Source organism: Osmia lignaria, chromosome 2 (genome assembly GCF_051020975.1).
Source record: "Osmia lignaria lignaria isolate PbOS001 chromosome 2, iyOsmLign1, whole genome shotgun sequence".
Lineage (NCBI taxonomy): Eukaryota > Metazoa > Arthropoda > Insecta > Hymenoptera > Megachilidae > Osmia > Osmia lignaria.
The window spans coordinates 4,225,726-4,253,649 of NC_135033.1; the positions used below are offsets into that span (position 1 = coordinate 4,225,726).

A 27,924-nucleotide genomic window follows, 5' to 3' on the forward strand; every position below is an offset into this window, starting at 1 on the left:
TGTATACGTGTATATTTCTTAGAATAATTTATTATAGTGTTATAGAGTAACTACTTACGTACATGATTTTCGTATATTTTTTGTTCATATACTTTATTTTTCTCATTAGAGTTTTTTATTATTTGATAAACTTTTTGTTTTTTACATGTTAAAGAACAGTGTAGTTGCATAGAAGCTGGCTGTGGCGTTTAAGACTATAAACATAACTTGACAAAAATTAACAGCATTCCGTTTATTGACTTGTAATATGCTGCTGTTCTTTATCATTATTTGTTTCCTATTCATCGTTTTTTTTTTAATTATAGGATATATTGTATGATAGTATATTATTTTTTGTTTGTTTTTGTTTTTGTTTGATATGTGATAAGCAATTTTGTTAATTGATAATAGCTTTCAATCTACTGTAATATCTTTTATTATCATATTATTAGTAACGTATTGTACGCATCTTAGTTATTTTTAGCAAATGTAAGACAAAACAGATACAGTTTTAGTGGTATAAAGTACGAATACTACGATTTTATTTTAAATAATCATCTGTTTTTCCTTTCTTCAGTATTTTGATTAGACTAAACAACTATGCGATTCCAGTAAAATATAATTATTAAATGTGTTTGCTTTGTAAGAAGATTTTTATTTTGTTAAATTAGATGTAATGTTGTAACTTAATGTTACGTTACAGTAAAATATTATTTTTGATAACGATAAAAGGTGCCAATAAATACTAATGTTTCTAGAAAAAAATATGTTCAATGAATTTGATGAAAATCATTTCCCCATTTATCCCATATCAAATGGCCAAAGTCTCGATTGCCTAAGATATAAAAATTACCACGTAGAGCGAGAGGAATCATTGTTCAAATTTTTCATCATTAACGTAGCCTCCAATTCAAACATTTATTAATTATTCCATTTCAAATATTTTTATTTGTCGTTTAGAATGCTTAGAATTTCCTTTTTTACATTATGACAGACGAAAAGAGATTAGATTCCGTATTCATTCTAAACAACGATTAAAAATGTTCAATTTTTTTATTGTGCTATACCAACGGGGTACCGAGCCGTTTGTTCGCGACCCACGTCAAGCCCCGCTTTCGCAGCCGACGCTGCCGTCCCTGAGCCCGCACGCTTTGATTCGCCAGTGTTTTTTGTTAATAATTCAAAAACGAAGCTTCAAACAACATTTTCGCAAAGGAAAATGTTATTCAGAATCATCCCAGCTACCACCCCATCATGGGACCAACGCGAGTTCTGGGACACCCTGTATAAATACATCTATCGCGATTAATTACCGCGTTTTCTCGATCATCCCTTCTTTTTTCATTGCATCCAAGAGGGGATGGAGCAAGGTGTCTGACGTCAAGAGAGCCATCGTACGGTGACAAGCACGCGTTATAGTTACTCGTTTGAAGATCAGGTACCGACTCGATAACCGATTCTGCTCCGTGAAGAGCGCGGTTTTTATCGTTGGCGGATGCCACTTCGCGATTTTCCTCGTGTGTCACCGTTTCCGTTCGTGGATGGCAGTCTTGATGCTGGAACGAGAGGGCCACACGGAGTCGTTCGTTTATTTTTGTCAAGTGTAGACGGGAATCGAGAGGTAACGAAAAATACAAAATTCTTTGATTTTCAATTTATCAAATGTATCATATTTTAGTGTTCTCTCTTCTTAGTTACGTTTAATGCGAGCTCCATTGGTATCCATTCATTTTCTAATTGCGATCGTATCGTACTTGGTCCTTTTTTAGCTGTAACGGACACATTTTTAAATTTGACCTCACCGTTGAACTTCTTTTTACCAAATAAGGTATACATATATCTTTGAAACGTGTCTTCAGCTGAATGTTCAGAGTGTACGTGTTCAAATGTGAAAACACGTACTAACGAATAAAATTGTATTTTTAATATTGCAATGAGATTATTTTCGGGGAATACCGAGGGGGACGCATTTCATTTAACCCTTTGGCGCTAATGACGACCATAGTTCAGTTTTCAATCCTCTAAGACAGGGGCGGGCAAATAGCGGCCCGCTAAGAATTTTTTTGTGGCCCGCCAAGACAGTCAGAAAAATTTGCCTTGAACCGAGATTTCCTTCCTGTGCGTGACCGAAGATTCGTCTCGTATTTTTTTCCACTAGGACGGCCACGTCAATACATTGATTTTTATGGTACAATTTATACCTTTCTAAAATGCAAAGTTAACTAATGAATGCAATAATTTTAAAAGTTGCGGCCTTCCGTTAACCGCCGGTTCCACAAAGTGGCCCCCAAGCCAAAACAATTGTTGGCCCCTGCTCTAAGATGCAAATGTTAAAAAAAAGAACGATATATTTAAATTATTTAATTGTATTGGAATAATTTAAAAAATAGAACCACCAAAGGATTAATGTAATAGAAAAACCAAATATCAGATGTAACGTAATCATACCTAACGAGTAAGAAGGGAGAACAGTTGTTGATTGTTACCTAAAATAGTAAATGGCGATTGATATATTGTCAAAAGGAACACAAACCAGCAAAATGAGAAAAAAAAACGAAAGGAAACGAAAGTATAACAGGGAATGAAATTTTTAATAATCTGATCGAGGAGTATCGCGAATACTCGGGGGGATCCTTCGCGTTCGTCTCTTCCGCCAGAAATCTGTTGGCTAATTTCGACTCACGAAGGAACAACGCTCTACTATTCTGTTTCAATGTTTTCTGTTCAGTTAAAAGTGACGCAAGTAAAAAAAAAGTTCTTTCTCCTTAAAAAAAAAAACGATAAAGGAGAAAAAAATCTGCCTATAAGTGATATAAATTTTCAACAAAATTCTTCTTCTTCTTTGGCCTTCTAAAACGTTGTACCACGCCGGGCGGGACATTCGAGAAATTGGCTTCCATTCTTAACAAGTTCTGGTTTAAGGTGTGTGAAAATGCCGGATACTAAGGCAATTGCACAGCTGACAATCACAACGTGAGCGGTTGTTCGTTTCGCGGATCATCCGGGGGATAATGATTACAGAACAGACCTGGAGCATGATGCTGGACAGTGATGTCACGGGCATCAATGAGTAAGTATTTAATGTCAGTTTGTTTCCATATTCTTCATTTTTTCACACGATACCTTATGTTCGACAACAGGTGGGAGACTTTTTAAGGGGTGATTCTAGTGATCGAAAACGACGAAATAGCGTTTGCGGTTTTGTTTTCCAGTAATTAAAGCGCCTGAAAACTGCAACCTGCCCAGCACCGACGACTGAACGTCAGGTCAGCAGGGGTAGGTACAGTCATAACCAAGAATCATTGAATAGTAGAAACTTAACTCGCGCTATTCTGTTTCTCGGTACTGCATCATTCGGCTTTCTCTTCTTGGTTATGACTGTACCTGCCCCTGCTGATCTGACGTTCAGTCGTCGGTGCTGGGCAGGATGCAGGTTTCAGGCGTTTTAATTACTGGAAAACAAAGCCGCAAACGCAATTTCGTCATTCTTAATTTTCGTCTTATTTTGATCCCTAAAATCACCCCTTAAATAAATCTGTTGTCGAACACCCTATACACCGTATACAGAGTATTGCTGACATTACAGGGTTGATCAGAAAAAAAAAACACTATTGAACGAAACAAAGAAGTTTTAACACCTTGTCTACTCATCAACGAAGGAATTGGATAAACACTATTATTACTTATAATACTTATTCTACTAAATCTTAATATTTGTAGTACATTATAAGTAAATACTTATTGGTTGTAACACGTTCGGTGCTCAGTCCGAGATGGAAGTTGGTCGTTTGCTTTGTACGTTGGGCCACGCGATATCGCGTGATCGGCAATTTAGCGTTAACAATTAAGTATTCTAATTAAGGTGCGTTGTAAAAACGATTGCTTCTCTTAATACACTTTCCTAGCTTATAGAATTCAGCAATACTCTATATAAGTACATACATAATGTATGTACGAAAAAGACTCAATTATTTCTTTGTTTAATGCGACACAACATTAACACAATAACACACTGTTCGGTAAGTTTCACGTCAGAATTGTATCGACCAAATTTCGTGCTCTCAATGGTGTATCTTCTTATAAAAAGAGACATAATCTTATTGTCTATTAAAAAAAGGAAAAAAAATTGCGTACGGATCGATACTGTCGCGTATTTAAAAATATGTGTGCACTAATTATAATGTATCGTTCATGTATATTTTGCGAGAATATCCTTCGTGTTCTTGTAAAACAATTTGTTGTCTTTTGATGTGTTAGAATCATCTTTTTTTTTAAATTTATATCAAAAGAAAGAAATATGTATATTTTCATTTCTTATACGTGAATCGTAAGTTTGAAATCTGCTGTTTTGTAAGCAAGATTTTTTATTTGTTACATTTATTTATATATCGTCGTCCTATTCTTCTCTAAATTCTTGTATGAGATTTTATAACTCGTAAAGAATAGCTTGTGAAATTTAACGATTTCATAAAACTAGTATTAAAGTGATATATCATGGATGTAAAGAGTAATTTTTATTATTCATTTTACGTGGAATATATGTATATTAATTTGAAAGACAGTTTCAAACTCACAATTGTACGTATATTATTAACAAAAGAATAAAATTGTTTTAGTTTTATAGAATTAATATTGAATTAATTAGTGTGCTGTTATCTGACGTTTTTATTAAAGTTCTTTTTGTAAACTGTTTGTATTTTACTGTTTTTCGTTGAAAAGAAAACCTTTTTGTAAAATGTTGAACACAATTAACATAAACATAAAAACATTTACATCAACATCGTGTAATACAAAAACGGTTCGTTATTGTTTTTTTTTATCCATATAAAATTGATGATCATATTGAAAGGTTTCTGATAAAAAAGTTGTTTACCTACTTATCGTGACCTGTATAAATGTTTTACAACTACGTTATTTATACACCGTTCAAAATAATTAGGGGATCGTTCAGGGAAACGGCTCCATTGTGCTTATAGAAATAAAAAAAAAAAAATCTGAGAATATTCTATCTGCTTTTAAAATTTTATAATTAATTTTAAAATTTTTATTTTATACTTTTGAGTAAAACAAAAGTTTGCTATCTTCGCTATTATATCCTCATGTACGTGATTAATCTTAAAAAGAAAAAGAAAAAGAAAAAGAAAATTGTTTATAAAAAAGATACCCCAATTATTTGGAGCAACTTTGTACGCATCTGATGTGTATTCATGTCTCAATTTCCTGGATGTTTTCAATTTAAATGTTCCTCATCAACGAGAATATATATAGTATATTAACAGACAAGTTAATCAAAGTCTTTTAAAATCTCTAGGTTGAGTATTTCCCCGAGGAAACAATTATGGATCAAGGCAGTGAAGAAGCTGACTTCCGAGAGGCTGGGAAGGGAAGGATTGGCGGCATGGGAGGACCGGAAGTCTCACAACGATCCGGAAGTTCCAGACGATACAGAAACGATCGAGCCAACCGAGGATGCTGAAGATTCAACCGAACCGGACGTGGTTATTCCTGAACAACCTGAAGTTGATGCTGAATCTCAAACTCAACGAGGTCTGACTAAATCGGTCAATTTTCAAACGATAAAACTTCATTTATCTAAACGTACATGCCTATCATGGCTCAGGATGATTCAGATGACCAACAGAGTTTTTTAAGAGTATCTTGATTTGTAAAATAAGTAATCTTAGCACAAAGATACTCTCTAATACACCCATACCTCGCTATACGGGCTAGATAAGTTCCGGAAAAGTGGGCCGTAAAGCGAAAAGCCGTATAACGAATCAATTATTTTGATACAAACTGGTGATGTGCGGCCCGACTAACGTGTCGGGCTCCTGACTAGTCGGGTCGGTTCGGATAACATCGGGCGGGCTCGGGCGGGCGTCCGATACATGCGTGCAGTCTGGTACATAGTCAGAATATTTCGGAAAATTATCTTATTCCAAAATTCCATATAAAACAGATGTTGCACATGTTTATTGCAAATACTATTAACAAGTATATGAGAGTCGGGAGCTCGTCCGAATCTGCCCGACTGTACCGAATCCGAAATAGTCGGGCTACTCGACTACACGTATGCATCGGATGCCCGCCCGAGTCCGTCCGATTTTTTCCGAGCCCGCCCGAGCCGTTATATCAGGTACGCGCGCATCCCTAATACAAACCCATACAAATTCAATTGGATCTGTTCGAATTTTTTATAAAATAATATAGTTTTTAGTTCATAAAGCATTTTTGGCCCCTCCCCAGGCGGGCCGCGACCACCATTGCAATAATCGTGAATGTCTGTCTATCTGTCTGTCCCGCTCCGTAGCGGCCAAACGGTAAGATGTATCGATTTGGGACCTTGACCATTGAACGCAGAAGGGTCGATAACCGGAAGCACGTCCAAATTTTCAGACCTCTAGGACCACTTCTTCCACCCGAAATCGGGGGTCAAAGTCCCCCCTATGAGTTACGCTATAAGTTACGCTTTGTTACGTAACCGCTATATCGCGCCGCCTTAATTTAGTGCTTTGCACTAATTGTAAATTATATTCTTTTTATTTCCTATAAAAATCCTTACATAAAAATAAAAGTGCAGCATCTTTTTTGGTCGTACAATGAAACATTGTAGGCCGTAAATCGAAAAAGTACCATAATTAAAAAAGGCCGTTATAGCGAACTGCCGTATAAAGAGCGGCCTTATAGCGAGGTTAGGTGTACATACACTGACAAGGGAACATCGGGGACTGATACACTCCGATTTTGATGAAACTTTGCATAAATATTTATTAGACCTGTTTATGAAGATAACTGTAATTCGTTAGTGCCCGTTTTTCACTTTGAGGGAGATATTAACCCTTTTATCCGAACCGCCCGTTCTATATACGTGCTTATAAATCGTAAACAACAAAAGATATCAAAAAATAGTTGAAATAAAAGTTATACCGTTTCTTGAGGTCTATAAAGCTGCGTGTAAGTTTTTTTTTTAAATCATCCTTTTTGCAAAATTAAATTTCCCTTCTCCCTCCGTTTTGAAAAATTTTACGCGGTTTTATAGACCTCAAGAAACGGTATAACTTTTATTTCCACTATTTTTTGATATCTTTTGTTGTTTACGATTTATAAGCACGTATATAGAAAGGGCGGTTCGGATAAAAGGGTTGATATCTCCCTCAAAGTGAAAAACGGGCACCAACGAATTACAGTTATCTTCATAAACAGGTTTAATAAATATTTATGCAAAGTTTCATCAAAATCGGAGTGTATCAGTCCCCAATGTTCTCTTGTGAGTTGCATTGAACTTGTTGCACTGAAGTTGGCCACGCATTCTCTCACCGACGCAGCGTGAATGCGTTAGTGAATTTGTAGCCAACTTCACTGCGACAAGTTCAATGCAACTTGTATTACATCCTAATATGCCGTACAGTGGGACAAAACGGCTTTTGGGGATCAAAATTGTGTAACTTCAGTTCTATTGGAAATATTTTAATGAAATTTTGGAAAGTTTTTGCCTACATTATGGTACTTAAGTTGTATCAATATAAATCATATTGAACTACAGGGTATCATAATATTCCCGTATAAAGTGTAGCGCGTTCAATATCCTTCACTTGATAGACATATTTACTGCGTTTCGGTTTAAGTAGCCTTCGCTTACGCTTACGGGAAATGACGGGGGTGAAGCTCGAGGATTGGTTTGCGATGAATTTTTCAAAAGTCGCGGTCGAGTAAGAAGGTCGTTTTCGATAATAATTGAACAAAAATGTCTGGTAGAAATCAAGGTAAAGAACCTGCCCCATAGTCATTGATCACCCCCAGGTACCGAGAGTACCCTCAGGTGACCTACTTGAGGCATTCCGCGTGCAGGTAAGAACTTTATGAACCCCTTTGTTCTCACTAAAAGGTGGTAAAAATATTGTTTCGTTAATGCAAAGATATAATCCGAAAAAAGGGCAATGGTTTAAATCTACGAAAACGTTTATAGAAGGTAATTGATGGCCGACAGGTCCAAACAATCATTATTGCCGCGTAGCAGTTCAGACTTTCTTAGAATATTGAAAGTTTGCTTACAACAATAAAAAAAGTGGGTTGGTTTATGATATGATGATTGTGCACAACTGGTACTTAATAGGATAGCTGGCAGATGCTTGAAGATTATCGCGATCGTTAAATTACAATCGCTATAGAAGGGATCGGCAAGTTAATATCGACATATTGACTATTTAACTGCGGGATTTAGTTTTGAAAATTTCTCACGGGATATGTAATTAAAATCAAGCTATGACGAGTATACACGTTGAACGCAAGGCAAATGCTTCTATTATAATTTTTACGAAAAAGTTAAAGAAAAACGAGGAAGGATTACATTTTTATTGAACTAAAGTTTTGGATGATGAATATACACGTTGAATGGTTAATAATAATGGTTAATAAGGCAGTTAACTGGTTAATAATCGTATCTGGCACTGCTTTTCCATCTTCGTGCGCAGCGGCCAAGATGGGTGTAATTTCATTCAATCGCCATTTTCTCGAAAAAGTGCAAAAATGTGCACCCAATTTTTTCAGATTCTGATAGAGGAAGATTCACTCTTTCCTGTAGTAATAATTAAACATTCGGCAAGTGACGGCATTTTTTTAAAATCAAACACAAATTCGAGATTTTAGTTAAATGTACTTCGTTTCAATCAGATTCTATTATTTAAAAAGTTGTTAACATTTTAACTTACTTTATGCACTGAATAGAATCTATACTAATCTAGTAAACTTTATAATTCATTTGAATTTTATCTTTCCGAGTAAAATTCATTAAAATCGTACATTGAAGTTACGGGTAATATCATCAGCGTTTCGTTCTGACGAATTTCTACTGACTTTGAGTACGGACCAGGGCAAAACGGAAGCAAATATGAAAAAACGGATTACACTACGTTAAACTACAGTTTATTCTCTATCGATGTATGCAAATAGTTATTCAATTTTCGAATTTACGAAATTCGACGTTTCATCGCCGAAAGCCCCACAGTTTTGTCCCATTGTGCGCCGCGGCACGTCGAATGCTATATAGCTCGTTTTCACCCGGTATGCGTGTACATATTGTATACTGGGTTAAAAAGAATGACTCTGTATTCAGTGTACGAAGAATAGGTAAATACCTGAAGGAAATTTGTAAAAAAAAATTGAGGATTCCAGATGTTCGGAAGGTTTATAGCGAACCTGGTGTCGCAGCAGGACATTAGTCCCTTTTTATGAGTGCAGAGGATTAAGGCAAAATTAAATGGGTACAATTGAACCTCTGTAAAAACATTAACTCGAATTATTCGCCATATGTTTAGGTACGTTATTTGATCATTATAAAAACGGAATTTAGGGGAACTCGACATCTGCGAGCCGAAGATTGTGTACCTCTATAAATCAAAGTTTTCTCATTGTTCTCTTTACAATTTTAGAAAAAATGAAGTTTTATTGTAATTCGCAGTTCACAGTTGACTGTTTTCAATAATTGCTCTCGTGTCGGTAGCGAATTATTTAACGAGTCGTTGGTGGCGCGTGTTATTAACTTATTCTGTACGTACTTACAGCCTTCGGCTATAAATACGACTGGATATTTTCAGATGTTTTCAAGAAAGGAGTACTGTATAAGGGAATATTTTGTCCGTCGTTGTCGAACAGCTTCCACAGCAAACAATTGGAAACATCGTACTTGCACTATTCGAATCGTCAACGGCAGAAGTCATTGATCATGCTAAATATCGTTGATCTTAGCTTAAAGGTAAACCGATCCTTTTCCATTTTCCTTCGTCAACGTGTATACCTACTACACGTTATGTTGTTTTCTTCCTCTTTTCATTGAATTTTATACGATATCCCACCGCATTAGATTATTCTTTTGGCGATATGGCTGTGGGAGAGGAACGAGAACAGCAGCGGATTAATCGAGTCCTTGTCTTGGGCATTCTGCTGCATGGCTGCAAATCTGATGGTTTGCGTTCTCGGCTGGTGGCGGTGTTTCTCCAACAATTATTTGTACTGGGCTTCCATATTTACTTGGTTACTGATCAACTCACAAGGTGACCATTCGTAAATCCATTCGTGTAAATCCAATGGAGTTGAAATCATCCAGTGTTTTGTATTGTACAATTGTAGTATCGGTGTTATAGAAAATATTTAATATGAAAAAAAAAAAAAAGAAAAATGGTTCACGACTTACAGGGTAGGTAATACTAAATTAGACTGTATGCTAAATGATCAGTCGATCAATTGTTTTAGAGGTGCAAAAATTTATTAAGAATAGCTTGCATCCTTTTCTAATTTTCTGTATGCTTGATATATTTTTGTTTCATAGAATTCTGAATTTTGCATGTCTCTTGTTTCCTCGTTAGAACAGAGTGCCTTTGAATTGAATCCTTTTGCTACGGGATTTTATTTCAGTATAAATTCTAGTCTATCCCATTGTTTTCTTTCCCTTATTTTTATACGGAACGAGCGATCAGAGACCCCTGATTATAATCACCCTCAGCGCGTTCCAGCCATATGGCTGATTATAATCACCCTTAATAGCGAAAGTGTTAAACTGTGTAATCACTGATTATAGAATAATTAATACTTTTAATTAATTTACGATACCACGATGATTCTTTATCGTTGATTAGATCGATACAAGAATCGTTTACATACCTACGTACTATATGTAGTTTAGTAAGTATGTATTACCTATCCCGTAAGTTCGGAATTTCTTTTTTTTCTTCTTTCAAGCATGTCTCTTTGTAATGTGTATTCAGTTCAGAATCACCCCAGCTACCACCCCCTTAAAGGACTAACACTCTTTCTGGGACACCCTGTATGTTACGGTTCCGGCGATTATGTATAATTGTCGGTTATTATATACAGGGTGTCCCGTAACTGGTGGTACAAGCGAGTAGGGGTGATTCTACGTGAAAAATTGAATCGAAAATGTAGAATAAAATTTTTTCATATGATGCTTTATTTTTGAAAAAAATAAGTTTGAAAATTTGTCGAGTACGCCTGCACTTGGACCAACTTCAGCCTCAGTAAACATTGCAAGAAGCAAGGAAGTACGGGACAGTAAGATAGTAAAATCCGTCGAACTGAAGCTAAATCAAGTACACGCGTACTCGACAAATTTTCAAACTTATCTTTTTCGAAAATAAAGCGTCATATGAAAAAATTTTATTCCACATTTTCAATTCAATTTTTCACATAGAAGCTTGTACCACCAGTTACGGGACACCCTGTATAATCACCACTAAATTTGGTAAATGTGATAAATTATTGAATATTTATCAAATTAACTAGCGAGTTTATATAATTCCCAACTCGTAATGGCGAATGTGATAAAAGTCCATAATTTTAACAAAATTCGTCCAGTTTGCGCAGCTGCTATGATTTGTAAAAATTAAGGTGGAAATGTCGATTAAAACTCAATTAGAAGTGAATATTATTGATGTATTAGGTTAGGTTAGATAATATATTTAAATCCGGTTATTATTTAAACAACACTATTATTTTAGGAAAGCGTTGCCGGCAGCCATAAGGCGACCGGATTTAAATATATAGCCTAACCTAACCTATCACATCTATGTATGGTTTTAATAATAATAATAATAAGTTTAATATTTTGAAGGTGGATACGTTAATCTAAATATTTACCAACGATATAACATTTATTCATTTATAATAATAAACATTATTTCTAAAAATGCATCTAATCATCCATGTAACTTAAAATAACCATTTATTGAATTTTATTACCAATATTATAAAATATTATTATTCGCAGCCTCTTGTGCCATAGTGACCAACGAAAAACTATCCTTCTGACTAGTAACTATTCAAAAAACTGTGTTCCATTATACTGGCTCAATCAGTCAAGATATTTATCACTCTGGCCAGTAGGAATTGGGAATTATATAAATTCGCCGGTTAATTTGACAAATATTCAATAATTTATCACATTTACCAAATTTAGTGGTGATTATTAGTACCAATTTATTAAATTTACCGTAACATATATATGTATGTACACTACCGTCAAAAAGTATGGAAACAAAGAAATTTAAATAAATAATTCAACTACATTGCATAATATAAAATATATACTTCATCTATATAATAATATAGAAGAGAACAGTATTAGAATTAAGCAAAAGAATACAATGTATAATCACTTATCTCGACTTTTAATTATTTTATAAAACAATTCAAATGTTTCCAAACTTCTTGGCGGTAGTGTATGTATGTAGGTATACACGTGTTCTCGGTAAGATTGTATCTTCGTTTACCGAATAGAGTTTTGCTCCATTGGCTCGTGCGTTGGCGGTCCAGCGAATTGCTTGGATGTTCATCGAACCGTAGAACAAACTTATACATATACCAGGCATGGGTTACTATCGATTTCACGATCCTCTGTTACCACTATATAGACATAAACATTAACAATAGTAAAAGCATTTTTACAAAACGATCGATGCGTATTGCAGGTTTTATAGGGGCCGGTCTAGATTTCTCAAATCAACAACGTCTCATGTGGTACATATTGTTTGTCGTGTATGCGCCGTACGCTATGCTGCCGTTACCTTTAAGATGGTGCGTCCTAGCTGGTTACGGGACAGCTTTAACTCACATGGTGATGGCTGGGATAACTTTATTACGAGATCCTACCTATGTAAGAATCTTTCGTATGTAACATATAGTAATACATAATGTATGCAGGTACTTGATTGATTGATGCAATTTTAAAATTACAGCTGCGCGATGTTACGTGCATCGTTCGAATGTTAACGACCAACGTACTTCTTTATCTTGCAATGAATCTGGCTGGTATGTACACTAAATATCTAACCGATAGAGGACAACGGCAGGCTTTCCTAGAAACGCACAGATCTATGGAAACCCGGCAACGTACTCAAAATGAGAATAATAGACAGGAGAAGTTGCTTCTTTCTGGTAAGCAGCGCTAACAATTTATTGCTTCGTTAACTCGTAACTAGGCCGCCATCCGCTTCGTGGCTGACATACCGGAGCGATATTGTGATTTAAAAGTAGAGGTGTGCGAGTACTCGGAATTTACAAGCCGAGCTGAACTCGCTTCGATTGTTCGAGCCAAGCCGAGCGCTCGAATTTTGCCGAATTACTCGAAATCGACGAACTGTTTGAAACAAAAGCGAGCTACTCGAATATTCGAGCCGTCGTAAAACTTCGATTTACTTGAAGATAAATTTTCGGCTCAAATAGTTGAGTAGTTTGATTTTTTCGAGTAGCTCGCTTTTGTTTCAAACAGTTCGTCAATTTCGAGTAATAGCTGCTGAGTTCCATCGAAGTTGTCGCAGTGAAGTTGGCGCCGTGTCGGTGAGCCAATGGGCGAGGTGCATCGGTTCACCGACGCGGCGTGAATGTGTTAATGCGCCAACTTCACTGCGACAACTTCGATGGAACTCAGGAGCTCGCATGCGAGTAGCGTGCAAATCTCGTACGAGAAGCCCTCGAATGCTACTCGCATGTACACGTTTCACGTGCGTGCACGCATATGAGCACGCATGAGCTCGAATCGATTTCCAACATGTTGGAAATTTGGCGAGTTCTCGTTCGTGACTCGCATGAAAATGAATTCGGAAAGAACGACAGGTTAGGCAGGCCATGTGCGTTCTGTCATTTTAACCCTTTATTTACTGCTTTTTAAAATCTATTTCATCTTTCTACCATTGATACATTTGAAATTCGTAAATATACTCGGACATGTCTAACCTGCACCATAGCCTCTTTTTATTGGCTGGAGTGGACTTTAAAGTCCCAATGGGTCTCAAAGCGTTTAGATTAATACAGTATCATGAGAAAACTGACGGATCTTATAAGTCCCGTCAGTAAATAAAAGGTTAAGCCCTGAGCTCGAATCAAACGCGTTGGTACATGCGATTTATGTCTCGAATCGTGTCAACACCTTCACGTATGCAAGTTTCGAGATGCGAGCCTCGAACGCTTCTCACGAACGAGATTTCTCGCACCGTATAAGTCAGTAAAGTTGGCGCACTAACACATTCACGTCGCGTCGGTGAGCCGATTGGTGAGGATACATCGGCTCACCGACGCGGCGTGAATGTGTTAGTGCGCCAACTTCACTGTGACAACTTCGATGGAACTATGTACATACATACTTACATACATCGGGCATAATTCGGCAAATTCAAGCGCTCGGCTCGGCTCGGCTCGACCGACCGATCATTGTTTGGCTCGAAATTCGAGTACTCGCATGCCTCTATTTAAAAGTCGATCCAAACAAAAGAAAACAACCCGAGTTTTAATTTACGGAACACGAATTCATATTGGTTTCTGTGACCATTCCCCAAGGACACCACCGATCTCTGATTTTATTCTATATAAACACTCACAGAGACTACTGTGATCAGCTCGCAAAGAATGGTCAAAATTGATAATCTAGATTTTGAGTTAAATAGTCACAAAAATCCCGATCAGTCGTTTAACCCTTTCGCTGCCATGCGAATTTTTGAACTTGCACCAGTGGGTCACAATACAAATTTCATATTAACAATTTTATAATGGCAAAGAACTACGAAATATATTAAAATAACGATACAATCTTGCTAATAGCACATTTCTCTTCGGGACCACCATGGCCCCGTGACGCAGTTTAAACAAATTCATGGTGGTGACCACCATGGCCCAAATGAAAAGACAAGCGCCGGTCTCATGGGACCACCGTGGCAGCGAAAGGGTTAATAGCGGCGCTTCGCTCCAACTATCACCCTTCCTCTTTTTCTCTCCAATTTTCTTTAATTTATTACCCCTCGAGATTTCTTGAAATGTAACTAAAGTTTTAATATTTCTTTCTCATTCATTTCTAATTATTTTATCATAGAGAGGTGAAAGGATTGTAAATTAAGCACGTCGCGTCGCCTCGGATGTTCTATACAATCAAATCGACGATCAGCCAATTAATCGACATCCTTTGACATAAATATACATGTGTAATTATTACGTATCGATGTAGCTACGTTCGATAGGTATTTAAGTATATTTATTCATGTGTCGAACACGTATTATATAAAGACGCATGGGGGTTCTGCCGCAAGTACGTGGTTCGTTAGCGCGTGTAACTTGCTCAGCCGAGTGTCAAAAAGGGTCACTAGACACTTTCACTCGATTGCGCCAGATATGTTTTACCGATAGCCTCTAGCAGTGCTTTGCTTTTACATATTATCGATCTTCCGACGATGATTTGTTTAGGAAGAACAAGTTAAATACAATGGAACAAAGAGAAAGGAGCAAACGAATCTAGTCCTCTAGCCTGTTAATTAAAACTATCTTACATAAGGATAATATTGAAAGAAAGAAATTCTAATTTCTATTGAATTTCAATAATAAATTTCTCTTTTTTTAACCTGACGATTTAATACCTGATTTCGTTTCAGTTTTACCGGATTTCGTGGCTAAGGAAATGATCCGTGATATCGCCCGTGAAACTGCTAGAGGTGGAACAATCTCCTTTACCCCTAATCAATTTCACAGAATATACATCCATCGGTATGAAAATGTTAGCATACTTTTCGCAGACATCAAAGGCTTCACTGGTACGAACCAAAATATCTATATAAAAAGTCTATATATTATCAAATTTCTTCAATTAATATTAACCCTTTCCACTCGTATGTCGTCGTACAGGCGACATTATACGTTATACCGTTGAGCTCGTATGTCGCCATATAGTTACCATCCTACATTTTATTATTATACATGTATTTTTCTAATTTTTTATACTAAACCGGCAAGTTAAATTGTAATATGCTGCCATAAAAATGTTTTCATTTTGATCGAATATGAAAAAAAATTCCAAGTTCATTGGTAGCCTTCTCAAATATAAATACAAGTGCAAAGGGTTAATGTCTCGATTTAATGGATAATTTCTGTTTTTATAATGGAGCTTTGGCCAGCCAATGTAGCGCCCAGGAACTCGTTAGGGTGTTAAACGATTTGTTCGCTCGTTTCGACAAACTCTCTGCTGAAAATCATTGTCTACGTATCAAATTATTAGGCGATTGTTACTACTGCGTTTCCGGATTACCGACCGCCAGAAGCGATCACGCTCACTGTTGCGTCGAAATGGGTTTGCACATGATTAAAGCAATCAGAGATGTGCGATTTACTACCAAGGTAATCTTCTACAAATGACCCTCCCTGTTTTTCACAAGGTGTTTCATTTTAATCTATTTATACGATTATCTCTTCGAAAGGTTCAAAAGGTTCAAAAGATTTAAGCAGAACATTATACAGAATAGTATATTATAGGCACAAATCATGCTTAGGCGAAGGGTATCCTCGCGATACCTGTATCGAGGGGCGGATTGGGACTTAAATTTTTATTGGAAGATTATCGACACGACCGGCCGATCCTCTTGTAACGAATAAATTGAATTCATTGGGCCCTAAATTCCGACCGGCCCAGCGGGACTGTTCCTAACCTCTACCGGTGACCAGTCCGCCCCTGCCTGTACCTGTTGAACAGGTACAGGAACTTTTATGCGCATAATTAATATGTTTTCAGGTTGATTTGAATATGAGAATAGGGATTCATAGCGGTTCGGTATTGTGTGGTGTATTAGGACTTCGAAAATGGCAATTTGACGTTTGGTCCTACGACGTAACATTGGCCAACCACCTCGAAAGTGGAGGCATACCAGGGTAAAGTAAATTCAATACTTAACACGTACACTGTTACTCTATAAGTATCTACACTAGTGGAATTAATTCTGGACAGTTTTAAATTTTTACTTAAATTTCGCATTTATTCAAATTATTTAATATACAGGGTGTTCAACAACAGGTGGGAGATTTTTTAAGGGGTGATTCTAGGAATCAAAATAGGACGAAAATCAGAAATGACGAAATAGCGTTTGGTTTCCAGTAATTAACGTTTAAAATTTCGAGTAAAAAGCGCCTGAAACCTGCAACCTACCCAGCATCGACGACTGAACGTCAGGTCAGCAGGGGTAGGTACAGTCATAACCAAGAAGAGGAAGCCGAATGCTGCAGAACAGAGAAACAGAATAGCACGAGGTAAGTTTCTACTATTCAATGATTCTTGGTTATGACTGTACCCACCCCTGCTGACCTGACGTTGTCGTCGGTGTTGGGCAGGTTGCAGGTTTCAGGCGCTTTTTATTCAAATTTTTAAACGTTGATTACTGGAAAACAAAGCCACAAACACTATTTCGTCACTTTTCATTTTCGTCTTATTTCGTTAAAAAAATCTCCCACCTGTTGTCGAACACCCTGTATCATAATTTATATTTTATATTCTAATCATTGCTTTCTAATTTCAGGGCGTCGTTTATATAAAAAAAAAATCAGTAAAAAGACCATTTACAGCCATACTTTTAATATACAATAAAAATTACAATTTCAACACATCAAAGGAGGTAGAAAGAAATTAATATTTCGTTGGATATCCTTTCATCCTGTGATTGGCTATTTCACATCATTTTTATTTAAAGATTTTTTTTAATTAAAATTTTAAAACATTTGCAAACCAAATCGTGTGAAAGTATGAAGTATAAACATTATAGATTACAATAAAAATATTACGGTATCAATTTAACATAGCAGAATATACATTTTCTGCACAAATATGAAACAAAGAATATTTTTATTCAAAGTGTTCAGAATTAATTCCACCAGTGTATAATATGGAAATATTTTAATTAGAAAATTATATCACGTACCTTATTAATAGAAAACGAAACTCTGATTCCAGGAGGGTGCATATTTCAGAAGATACGTTGAACTGTTTGAACGATGTGTACGAAGTGGAGCCAGGAAACGGAACTGAAAGGGATAATTACTTGAAAGAAAGGAACGTGGTGACGTATCTGATTAAACAAGTAGAACCTTTAAGATCTAGACGAAGATATTCTGCTCGTCCTAAGATATGGTCCGAGGATGATGCGAACAAAGGTAAAAAGAGCTTCAAAATGAACAACCCGTTAGCTGCGAACAGCAGTGCTCCAAATTGTTCGACGGAAGACGACATTGGCGTCGACTGGACACCGGAAATACCGTTCGAAAATGTTCGTATTCCAGGAACGTTAACTCGTTCACTGTCCTCGGGCAGCCGTGCCTAGAACAGAATAATATAATGTTAATATAATAGTTGAATATTACGATTATTCAACTGTACTGTTTCTTGTTTATACAGTTGAATACCGCAACATCGGTCAGTAATTTAGAATCAGAGTACCTGGAGGAAGAGAACGGTTCAGCAAAGAGTAATAAAGCAAATGCTGAGAAAGCTGCTGGCCTTGAAACAGCGAGCAATAAACGTATGAGATTGGCGAACATAAACGCTTGGACTTTGCGTTATAATGATGAAAGCTTAGAATTAAAGGTCCGATTATTGTTTCGTTAACTCATAACTATCACCCTTCCTCTTTCTTTCTCTCTATCTCCAATTTTCTTTAATTTAATACCCCTCGAGATTTCTTAAAGTGCAACCAAAGTTTTAATATTTCTTTCTTATTCATTTCTAATTATTTTATCATAGAGAGGTGAAAGGATTTTAAATTAAACAGATCCTTTTTTTTTTAAATTAAATTCTAACGATGACCAATAATTGCTTTCCTTTTTCTGCACGCAGTTTGGCCAATTACGCGAGGATATGTTTAAATCCAACATGATTTGTTGTTTCGTCGTATGGATATTTATTGCAATCTGCCAAGCTGTAATATTACCAGAGTAAGTAATTTCATTTAATTTGAAGTATGAGGATATTAGAGAAAAGCCTTGACACCTTCTTCTTTAACAACTTTACTTTTCAATAGTTGTGTCATTCTGTTGGTCTCTCTGTTGCTGACCACGTTGATTCTGATAACATCGTCCATCCTGGTGATGGCGGAGGAGTTCAAAAGCCTGCCAGCGTACTTACAGCACGCCTCCTCGATGCTGGTGCACAACAAGCAACATCGAACAATCTTCATATGTAGCGTCATCAGTTTAATGGCATTCACCTCCATTGTCGGCGTTCTAGCTTGTCCAGCGTCAATTCGAAGATACCCGGAAGCTCTGGCCATCAAACAACAGCTAAATGCTCCAACCTTGCAGCCCGAACGATTGGCAGCGACAACGGTTGGTCTCGACCAATTTATTTTAACGTTCTTGGAGGCGGCTCTTCGCGACGAATCTCTCGAGGAACGAGAGAAGATCTCCGCGAAGGAGAATGAAACTGTGCCCCATACTTCTAACAGAGTCCAAATGGAAATGACGAGGATTATCAATGACAGGGCTGGTCTGGCGAAAGGTCAAAGAAGAAAAGAATTCTTCAGGTTTTATAGATACGAACACCGCCGCGCACTCGACCCTGGAAGACATTATAAAATATTTCCTTGTTATCGTAGGGGTGAAGACGTCGCCTTTAGGAGGATAGAGTCCACTCCGGACGCGAGACCACGTGCAGAGCCCGTCTACGCGATGGACTACGATGAACTCGTGTTGGAGACAACTTGTGTGCAACCAGAGTACATAGTATTCACGTGGATTCTATGTCTGATCGCGTTAGCCTCAGCTTTGAAGTTGTACTATTTAGTGAAAACTGCACTTGCCACCATTATCGTGTCCGTTTATGCGGTCTTGATCCTGTTAGTCTGCAAAGACTTTTTCTCTATACCTGATGATGAAAAGGATTCGTGAGTCGTATTCGTTTGTCCACCGAGTTTAATCGAGTACAGTGGTACCTCGGTATACGTCTACTTTGGACAAATTTGGCTCGGTATACGACATAAATGTTTTCTGTGAATTTTGCGTCATTTTTAAATAATTATCTCAGAGGAAAAGTTAAATTAATGATCAATTATATTCGGAGTTGATGTATTAACTGTTGTAATCGTGATTAGTGGAGGGAAGAAGGGAGAGGGTTTCGTCTCCCTGGACGCCTTGAGTTCGGGCCGGAGAACGCTAGGTGGCGGCGAGAGGAACCGTGCTCTCGCAAGCGCTCGCCCGGCATGCGGCTCGAGTACATACAAGTTTCGAATCCCACTATGATAGGTGTCTGGGGCAGGGGTCGTCTGTTGTCAGCCCCACTGACGAGTCTGACAGACGATCCCGAGACGAAACACCGTTTGTTTTTTCTTTCTCTACTACAATACAAGTAAGGATATCATACAGGGTGTCCCAGGCCAAGTGTGACGGAGCTTGTTATTCCATACAAATTTTTCGCTTCTGCCAAAACATAGTTCTCATTTTACCGTACAATTTCCATATCAACAATTTTTTGTATCATTACTATTTACGGAATAACACACTTGGGCTGGGACATCCTGTATAACAAAATATGGGAAAGGTTGGTTTGGTATACTTCCTATTAGATATAAGTCCAAACATCAAAAACGGATTAAGGTCATATACCGAGGTATCACTGTAAATTTATTTCAGGAATTTTAGTACTTTTTTTTTTACTCGTATCTTGAATTTTTCAGCCCATCGATACCTCTTTCGGCACAAATGTTGACATTTCTGTTGGTGTTTCTGGTGATGGTCACGTATCATGGTAGACTGGTTGAAGTAACGTCCAGATTGGATTTTCTATGGAAGCAACAAGCTGAAAGGGAGCTGAGCGATATGATCGAATCTCGGCATAATAATATGCAACTTTTGAAAAATATCTTACCCGATCATGTGGCTCACCATTTTTTAACACAGGAGCGAGCGCCGGAGGTGTGTCACAATTATTATGATAATCAGGGTTCATTCGAAAAAGGAAGGTTCAATGCAGGGCTGTCTGGTCACCATTTGACTTACAAAACTTTTTTAGTAACCTAAAAATACTTGGATTCTACGGATGTATTTTGTCGATTTTTATTCTACTTTGGACACTCATATTATTAGATATCAACACAATCTCGTTGAACCATGACCAGACCGTCCTGTATTGGACCTTCCTCTTTCGAATGAGCCCTCACCCAGCCCCAAATCTTCTCATATAAGGGCGAAAAGTGTAAACCCCTGTTTAGGTCCATTTTTGCCGGTAATGTCAACGCACTACTATTACCTGTGTCTAACCCCTTAACTACTATTTCTCTGATTTCTTACTGACTGAATCCATTCAACGTTACAATTTGTATTCTCATCGTTTAACAGGAACTGTATTCCCAATCGCGTGATAAAGTTGGCGTAATGTTTGCCAGTGTACCAAATTTCACTGAATTTTATTCAGAGGACGTTAACAAAGGAATGGAGTGTATACGTTTATTAAATGAAATTATTGGTAAGGGATGAAGGTTTCATCAGTCAGATTCTGTTCGTTGAATGTTTAAAATTGCTTAATATCTACAAAGTTGCTGTATCCTTTTTTTCAGCTGATTTCGACGAACTCCTTGATGAAAATCGTTTTCACTGCATCGAGAAGATAAAAACTGTCGGTGCGACTTATATGGCAGCTTCTGGACTCAATCCGTGTCAAAATGTAATTCTAAAAGTAAAACAAACTGTCAGTTACCACGCTTCTTGTATCAATATTTTCTTTACAGGATACAAACAAAGACGATATGGAACATCTTTGTAGATTGGTCGATTATGCTGTGGCCATGAGACTCCGTCTCGAGGATGTGAACATACATTCGTTTAATAATTTTGATTTAAGAGTAGGTATTAGTTGTGGCCCATTGGTTGGCGGTGTAATCGGTGCCCGGAAGCCCGTTTTCGATATTTGGGGTAACACGGTGAACCTGGCTTCTCGCATGGACTCCACAGGCGTTATGGGAAAAATACAAGTTCCACAAGACATTGCTAGGGTAATCTTAGTGTTTCCATTATTCTCTCTTTTTCTTTCTATACTTTAATTTGAAAACACTTTAATTTCATTACAATAGTTCTTGGAGGCGAGAGGATATCAGACACAGAAGAGAGGGCTTATCGAAGTGAAAGGAAAAGGTAACATGGAAACTTATTTCGTACTTGGCAAAGGATCTATGCAACAAGAAGGCACGATTAAACACACCACAAGATGTAGAAGCCTTGCAGCAGTCGTGTATGGTGTCGTTCAAGCGCGTCGCAAACAAATGCGAGCGCTTAGAAGGACATAAGTACTCGTATTTTATTCAGATCAGTTTTTTTTCTTCGCCAATTTTTCACAGGATATAAGCGGATCACCTGAAAAGTATTAATTACGTTTCAATTAATTCGAGCTCATTTCTGTTTGTTTTTATTGATTTAATTTTCTTACTTTTATACTTGTTACGTCATGTTGTTTTTATTTATTTTCTCGAATTTTCTCGATAGTCTCAATTCAATATACTCGATATCTAATCCCTGTAAATATTAGTTTTATATATGAAACAACTATCAATATAAATTTGACGAGCTGTAAATCTAAAACAATGTACAATAAGATAACAAAAGGATTCAATTAAATCCTAGATGAATAAATAAACTATCAGAAAAAAGAAGGTAGTAATTTGAGGGAATCAATGAAAATGTATAATCTTTGTTGCACAAATAAGATTGTTTCAACTTTCTAGTTCTGTATATCGTTATAGGAATAAATTATGGAGCAGCGAAATACAATTTTGGGAAAAGTCAATTTAATAATAATTGCAGGGCAATCAGCGTTCATGTTGATAATAATCATAATGTACAGCACAGTTGAGCTCTGTGTAACTGTATATTACATTGTATGGTAAACACAAATATATTTTAATTAACCGTAATAATAATCCATGATAATAATAGTTGCAATAATGATAATAATAAGGCTAGCTACAGCATGATCTCTCGGTTAAAGAGATCATCCGATTCAACTGTACACTTTTACAACGTACCTCGTAATAATAATCTAATTACATATAATATAATTAGGTAATCATTACAATCTGAACCTAATTAGAATGTTGCGACACGTAAGGAGGGACCGCGAGCCTTGTTCTTTCGAGAAATTAATATGGCGGTAGAAAAATGAAAGAAAAATCGCATCTGTTTTCAAACAGAAATGCTATATCATTCTACATTATACAAGTACTACAATAATGCACATTGATTTCTCGAAAGTGAAGGTAATCTCTTTTAAAAGATCTTTTTCTTTGTTTTATTACATTCTTTTTTCCTTTCTTCTCTTTTTTAAGGTATAAAGGCACTGTACACGTAAACATACAATATTATAGAAAAGCGCTATAGGCGGTCCAGATGTTATACCTTTTAAATAGTAAAACGTGCCCGTTTAAAAATATCAACGTGATCCTCTTTTCTTTCCTTTTCTTTCTTTTTTTCTTATTATTATTACGATGCTACACGCTTAAAATAGGGAGCGGTTTCCTTCGATTCTAGCTGCATTGGTCAACGCTATATCTTCTTCTTCGACGCTATATAATCTTAACCTTTAAGGAAAAATATAGATGACTATCATATATATATATATATATATTATATATCAGAATGTGCAGAACTCACGGTAACTATTTAGGAGGAAATAATTGGTCAATGCGATCAGAAGTTAAGAAAACGCTCCGGTTAAAGGTGGGATCTGTTTATCACAATTTGGCAGTGAACGTTCTCACGTTTAAAATACACACAGTTTTACAAGTTTTAAGCTACACGAATCTTCTTCTTCTTTTTCCTCTTCCACTTATGTTTCTTTTCTTTGCTACAACTTGCTACGGTTCACGATACATTTACAGACAAATTCGAAAATATGATCTTTCTTCTTCGCTACAGTCAGTTGTTCAGAAAAAATAAATCTTTGTCTTCTTCTTTTTTTTCTTTTCTTTTTTTTTAAATATCTGTCAGCTTCGTACACTTGGTAAATATACAACTTAAACTCTTCGTACATAATTTTTAGTGAAAATATGTTCTTACGTGTGCTTTTTCTTTTTTTCTTCTTCTAATTATTATTTGCGAAGCTCAAGAGGTGTTTTAAGAAGAAGGATCTAGGGGTACTCAATCTCTTCTGTGATAATTCTCTAGTGTTCCTGTGCAATGCTAAATCGTATAACTTTTTCAAATTAATCAGTTGCTCTCCGTATGAAAATACAAAGATCTGTATGTGCAAGATAAACGCTTGAGTGATTGTTTACAGGATTCATATATTACACAATTCTTTGCTCCTGTTATTTCTACTCTTGCTTTAAGAAAGAAATCAAATATCAACAGTTACTTACATTTCTTTAAACGATAAGTTAATACATCAATCGGATTGAGTTCCCTCTAGTCAAGTTCTCTCTGGTATTCCTTTAATTAAACTAACATTCGCAATTCGTCATTAATTACAGAGATAATTATACGCAATTTAAACATTGATTTAATGAAAAAAAAAAAAAAAAAGAAAAAGGAAAGCTGTAAAATGTTAAACTAGACACATCGACTAGCAAATGTACACTTTTCAAATACCAAATTTATAGCAATTTAACAAGGAAATGGTATTTGGAAGTTTACATTACCCAGTCTACTATACGAAATAGTATATTTTAACGTACCTAATGATCCTTTGTGCCTTTACTTTTTCTCTAACTTATAAACAAATTGTTTTGTTTGACGGTTATTCATAGAATCTAGTATGTTACCGTAAAAAATTTCATTGTATTTTCAGATAAATACCAATTATTTATGCTTCTTTATTTTCAGTATCATGTTTCATGACAAAATTTATTAACAATAATACTGCCAATTGTTTAAAGCTATAGAATAAGGTTTCCAGTTCATTCTTCTAATTGCAACATACTTGTATGAAATATGCTAAAATGAGAATTTCAAAAGATTTATCGTTAAGACATTAGACTCGAAGGACTTAAAACATTCCAGATAATTAAAATAATCGCAAACGAATTTGAGTAGCTAATGCTGTGATCAATTCTACTCTAATGAAAATTTTATTAAACAATGAAATTTCAATACGTACTGTCAATCAAAATTTAACATATAGTACGTATCTAATTGTCATTTCTGTGTCATGTACATGATTCCCAATTCTTAGATTGTTACAAGACGTCACCTACCACAAAAATAGTAATTGAACATATCTTTTTAAAAACAAAGTTACACAGCTTTGTTTCTAGTCCCTTACAAAACACGTAACGTTTGAATTTAAATCAACTTTGTATTTAAAAACAAAAATGTAATCTCTAAGCAGTTACGGTTTTGTATGCACAGCATTGCATATGATCAAGGAAATCAATTTCTCTAACTCTGAGTTTGACTAAATTCAGACGAACCGTAGGTCGCAGCAAAATATACCTGCTAGCAGGACACGAAGGACCACTTCTAATTTCTTCAAATATCAACTATATCGAAACCGTTGAGCCGTATGTTTCGATTTCATTTCACGTTTACCTAATCTTATTACTTTACATTAAATATATATTTATACACAATTTATTAATCCAAGTTGTCAAGTCAGTTCGAAATATTGGCAGAGCTCACCGTGAAATTCGGCTGCCAATATTACATGCATTTGAGATCATTTGAGTGCATGGATTAAAATACTCCTTTAGCTCCTGAACCGAATTATGGTCGTCTAATGACCATAGATGTCGAGCTACGGATGTTCAGAAACTAGCATTATACACGGCCACTGTGGTATATTATGTATAAATATATATATATTTATACATATATATATTATATATTGCAATTGAACGACGCGAATATTAGTCGCGTGTACAAAAGAAATACGGCTGTTGTTTATCGTTAATTAACTCGGTGGAACCTAGCATTTTTCTAGAATTTTTCAAAAATACATCGTTTCCCGATGATTTTATTATGACTCGTACTATCTACCGCTTCTTTCATTTTCTCTCTCTCTCTCTCTCTCTCTCTCGCACGCATTTGTGAAAATACATTTCTTTTTATTCTGTTTTGTTTTCGTTTCGGCGGAACAAGAATTGCAATTATTTATACACTTGTGGTAGGTTAGGTATCATTCTGGCACGTACATTTGGCGTTGCTAAACACCAATGTGAATTGACGAGACTGAATTGAAGGTACGTTTTCTTTTTTTCATTAACTTTAAAATATGATTACTCGCTGTTAGACATTATACATCAGCGTTTCCCAATTTTTTTTCTTTCAAATAATCTTGATGTCATTTTATGTACCGCCTATAGGTTCTTTAAGATTCTCCAAATGCTCTACGATCGCAATTAAATTAAGTAGTATATTAAAGAAAAAATTAATCTACGCTTCTTTTTCTCTCTTCACAAGGTAAATTATATAAATCAACGAGATACTTAACATAATTAAAAAATTCATCGGAACAAATTCATTTATATTATAATTAATAATCAATAAATATTTTTTTGCTTCGTCGTTTCATGATTGTGAAAAAAAGATTAAAATAATGCCTCACATGATTTTCAATTTCGTATCCAACTAATTTACACCACGCTTCTCCGTTGTTTTCGTTCGTGGAAACAACAGCAACAACAATAATAATAATAGTAATAATAAAATCTATAAATTGAGAAACGCCGTTTCATAATCAGTTCGCGGCACATGATCGTTTTTTCATGTTCGAAATATGCAAGTCGTTATATCATCAAAATCGCTATTACAAATAATACAATTCACTGTACAAATATTTTAGAGCCGCAACGACACAATGATTGATTTATATGCGAAGAGCAAGATATTTGCTACGAATGCCACTCTACTGGTTGCATACTTTTCTATCAAACTCTTGACGTATGTCGTTTTAGAAAAGTTTATTTAATAACACTGTATATTAGTCTAATTGTTTCGAAAATTGCTATGAAATCAATATCCTTGTTGATTCATGAATCGAACAATTGCCAGTGGCGGTAGGACATTCGTACCGTGCTAATATCTCGATGAATTTCATAAAAACCAATAATTGTTATGATCTGTTTGTATACAAAAAATGTACAAGTACGTTTTGAGCAGCTTTGCAATATTTTACATTTATATTCTAAACCATAACAATAGTTAACGATAGCTTATCCCTCACCACTTTGGACTAATAAGTGTAATCCTTTAATATATTCACAATTGGCAGTGAACAATTTCATAATTTTTCTTCTATATGCACAAAATTTTTCATTATACAATGGAACCTCGAATAATCTGAATGAACTAAAAAGAAATTTTTTAGCGATATTATCAAAGGATTACATGATATATATACATACATATATATATGTATATATATCGCGTAGTTAAAAGAAAGACGCAGTCTTCTCCTGTTTTCATAGCTTCGACTTGAAATACCCGAGAGCTGTATCAAATCTTCGTATTCATTGTTTCATATGAATGATTAAAAAATTATCCAAATATTGTCTACTAATTATCTGTACAAATCGCGCTAACTAATTGTTAGAATGATTAAAACTTTCAAATTGCTTATAATATGATACCACATATTACTCGGTGCCTTAAAATTAGTATGGAAACATATGTTTGACTTAGTGTGAATGGTCTAACGCATAAAATTTCTCTAATTTCTTGTCATTTTTTTCTCGTAGTAGCTCTCAGGTACCTAAATAATGCTTATCGTAAAAAGTTACTTTACAAACACAGAAATTGGTACTATTGAGTCACTGTAAAGTGCCCAAAAAGTCCAAATATCTGTGTTGCATGTAACCTCAGGAGGATTGGCTAGATTGAATAGATGAGGGAGTAGTTAAAGATGAATGTAACGCAAATCCATCGTAAACGTCCATTAAGTCGCGCATTCTATACTCTTCTAGACAAACGAATCCTTCTAATGATGGTGATTGTTTTCGTGCACAATCCATACAGTGTACTACGTGACGTTTTTCTTGTTCTCTTATAAACAAGATATTAAATACTTCAATCTGAAATAAAGATGTACATATTAAATTAGAAAATGTTATCGTTACTATGATAACTTTAGCTCAACATTGATGTATAGCGGAGTTCACCAGAGTCCATAACTGCAACGCACAGATTGAAAGATGGTGGGGGAACGCAGCGAGCTCTCTG

General features: G+C 35.9%; 2 protein-coding genes and 1 long non-coding RNA gene across 11 annotated transcripts in view; 1 reads left to right on the top strand and 2 right to left on the bottom strand.

The window, feature by feature from the left end:
- The first annotated feature begins 1,388 nt into the window (after positions 1–1,388).
- Adcy8 (adenylyl cyclase 78C) lies at positions 1,389–24,302 on the top strand. 6 transcript variants are annotated; one of them, XM_076690281.1, is made up of 20 exons: positions 1,390–1,600; positions 2,902–3,049; positions 5,291–5,526; positions 9,573–9,730; positions 9,839–10,028; positions 12,459–12,643; positions 12,726–12,924; positions 15,405–15,563; positions 15,914–16,143; positions 16,535–16,671; positions 17,744–18,056; positions 18,185–18,373; positions 18,623–18,720; positions 18,807–19,307; positions 19,380–19,667; positions 20,457–20,694; positions 21,118–21,244; positions 21,336–21,442; positions 21,507–21,770; positions 21,849–24,302. In XM_076690281.1, the coding sequence occupies exons 2-20, from the start codon at positions 2,991–2,993 to the stop codon at positions 22,059–22,061; spliced, it is 3,891 nt and encodes a 1,296-aa protein (XP_076546396.1). In that variant the 5' UTR covers positions 1,390–1,600; positions 2,902–2,990; the 3' UTR covers positions 22,062–24,302. The 6 variants fall into 6 exon arrangements, with proteins under 6 accessions (XP_034183670.1, XP_076546396.1, XP_034183673.1 ...); XM_034327782.2 differs by having other exon boundaries at positions 5,297–5,526; XM_034327784.2 differs by having other exon boundaries at positions 3,001–3,049.
- On the bottom strand, positions 17,668–18,363 carry LOC143305708 (uncharacterized). Its single transcript, XR_013062804.1, has 2 exons — positions 18,227–18,363; positions 17,668–18,106 (listed from the first exon to the last, which is right to left on the bottom strand). It is a non-coding gene; the product is annotated as an uncharacterized LOC143305708 (long non-coding RNA).
- The window catches only part of Utx (Utx histone demethylase), a 74,987-nt gene continuing 71,330 nt past the window's right edge, over positions 24,268–27,924 (bottom strand). For all 4 annotated transcript variants that reach the window (XM_034327776.2, XM_034327775.2, XM_034327777.2 and 1 more), the window contains one exon: positions 24,268–27,776. In XM_034327776.2, coding sequence (XP_034183667.2) covers positions 27,564–27,776 — 213 coding nt within the window. In that variant the 3' untranslated portion in view covers positions 24,268–27,563. The remainder of the gene's footprint in view (positions 27,777–27,924) is intronic.

Bases quoted from the DNA above. Each gene is read 5' to 3' on its own strand.
- Adcy8 (XM_034327779.2), top strand. From the start codon at position 2,991: ATGATTACAGAACAGACCTGGAGCATGATGCTGGACAGTGATGTCACG. The intron at 12,925-15,404 runs GTAAGCAGCGCT...ATTTCGTTTCAG, and splicing joins GGAGAAGTTGCTTCTTTCTG to TTTTACCGGATTTCGTGGCT. The intron at 19,668-20,456 runs GTGAGTCGTATT...TGAATTTTTCAG, and splicing joins CCTGATGATGAAAAGGATTC to CCCATCGATACCTCTTTCGG.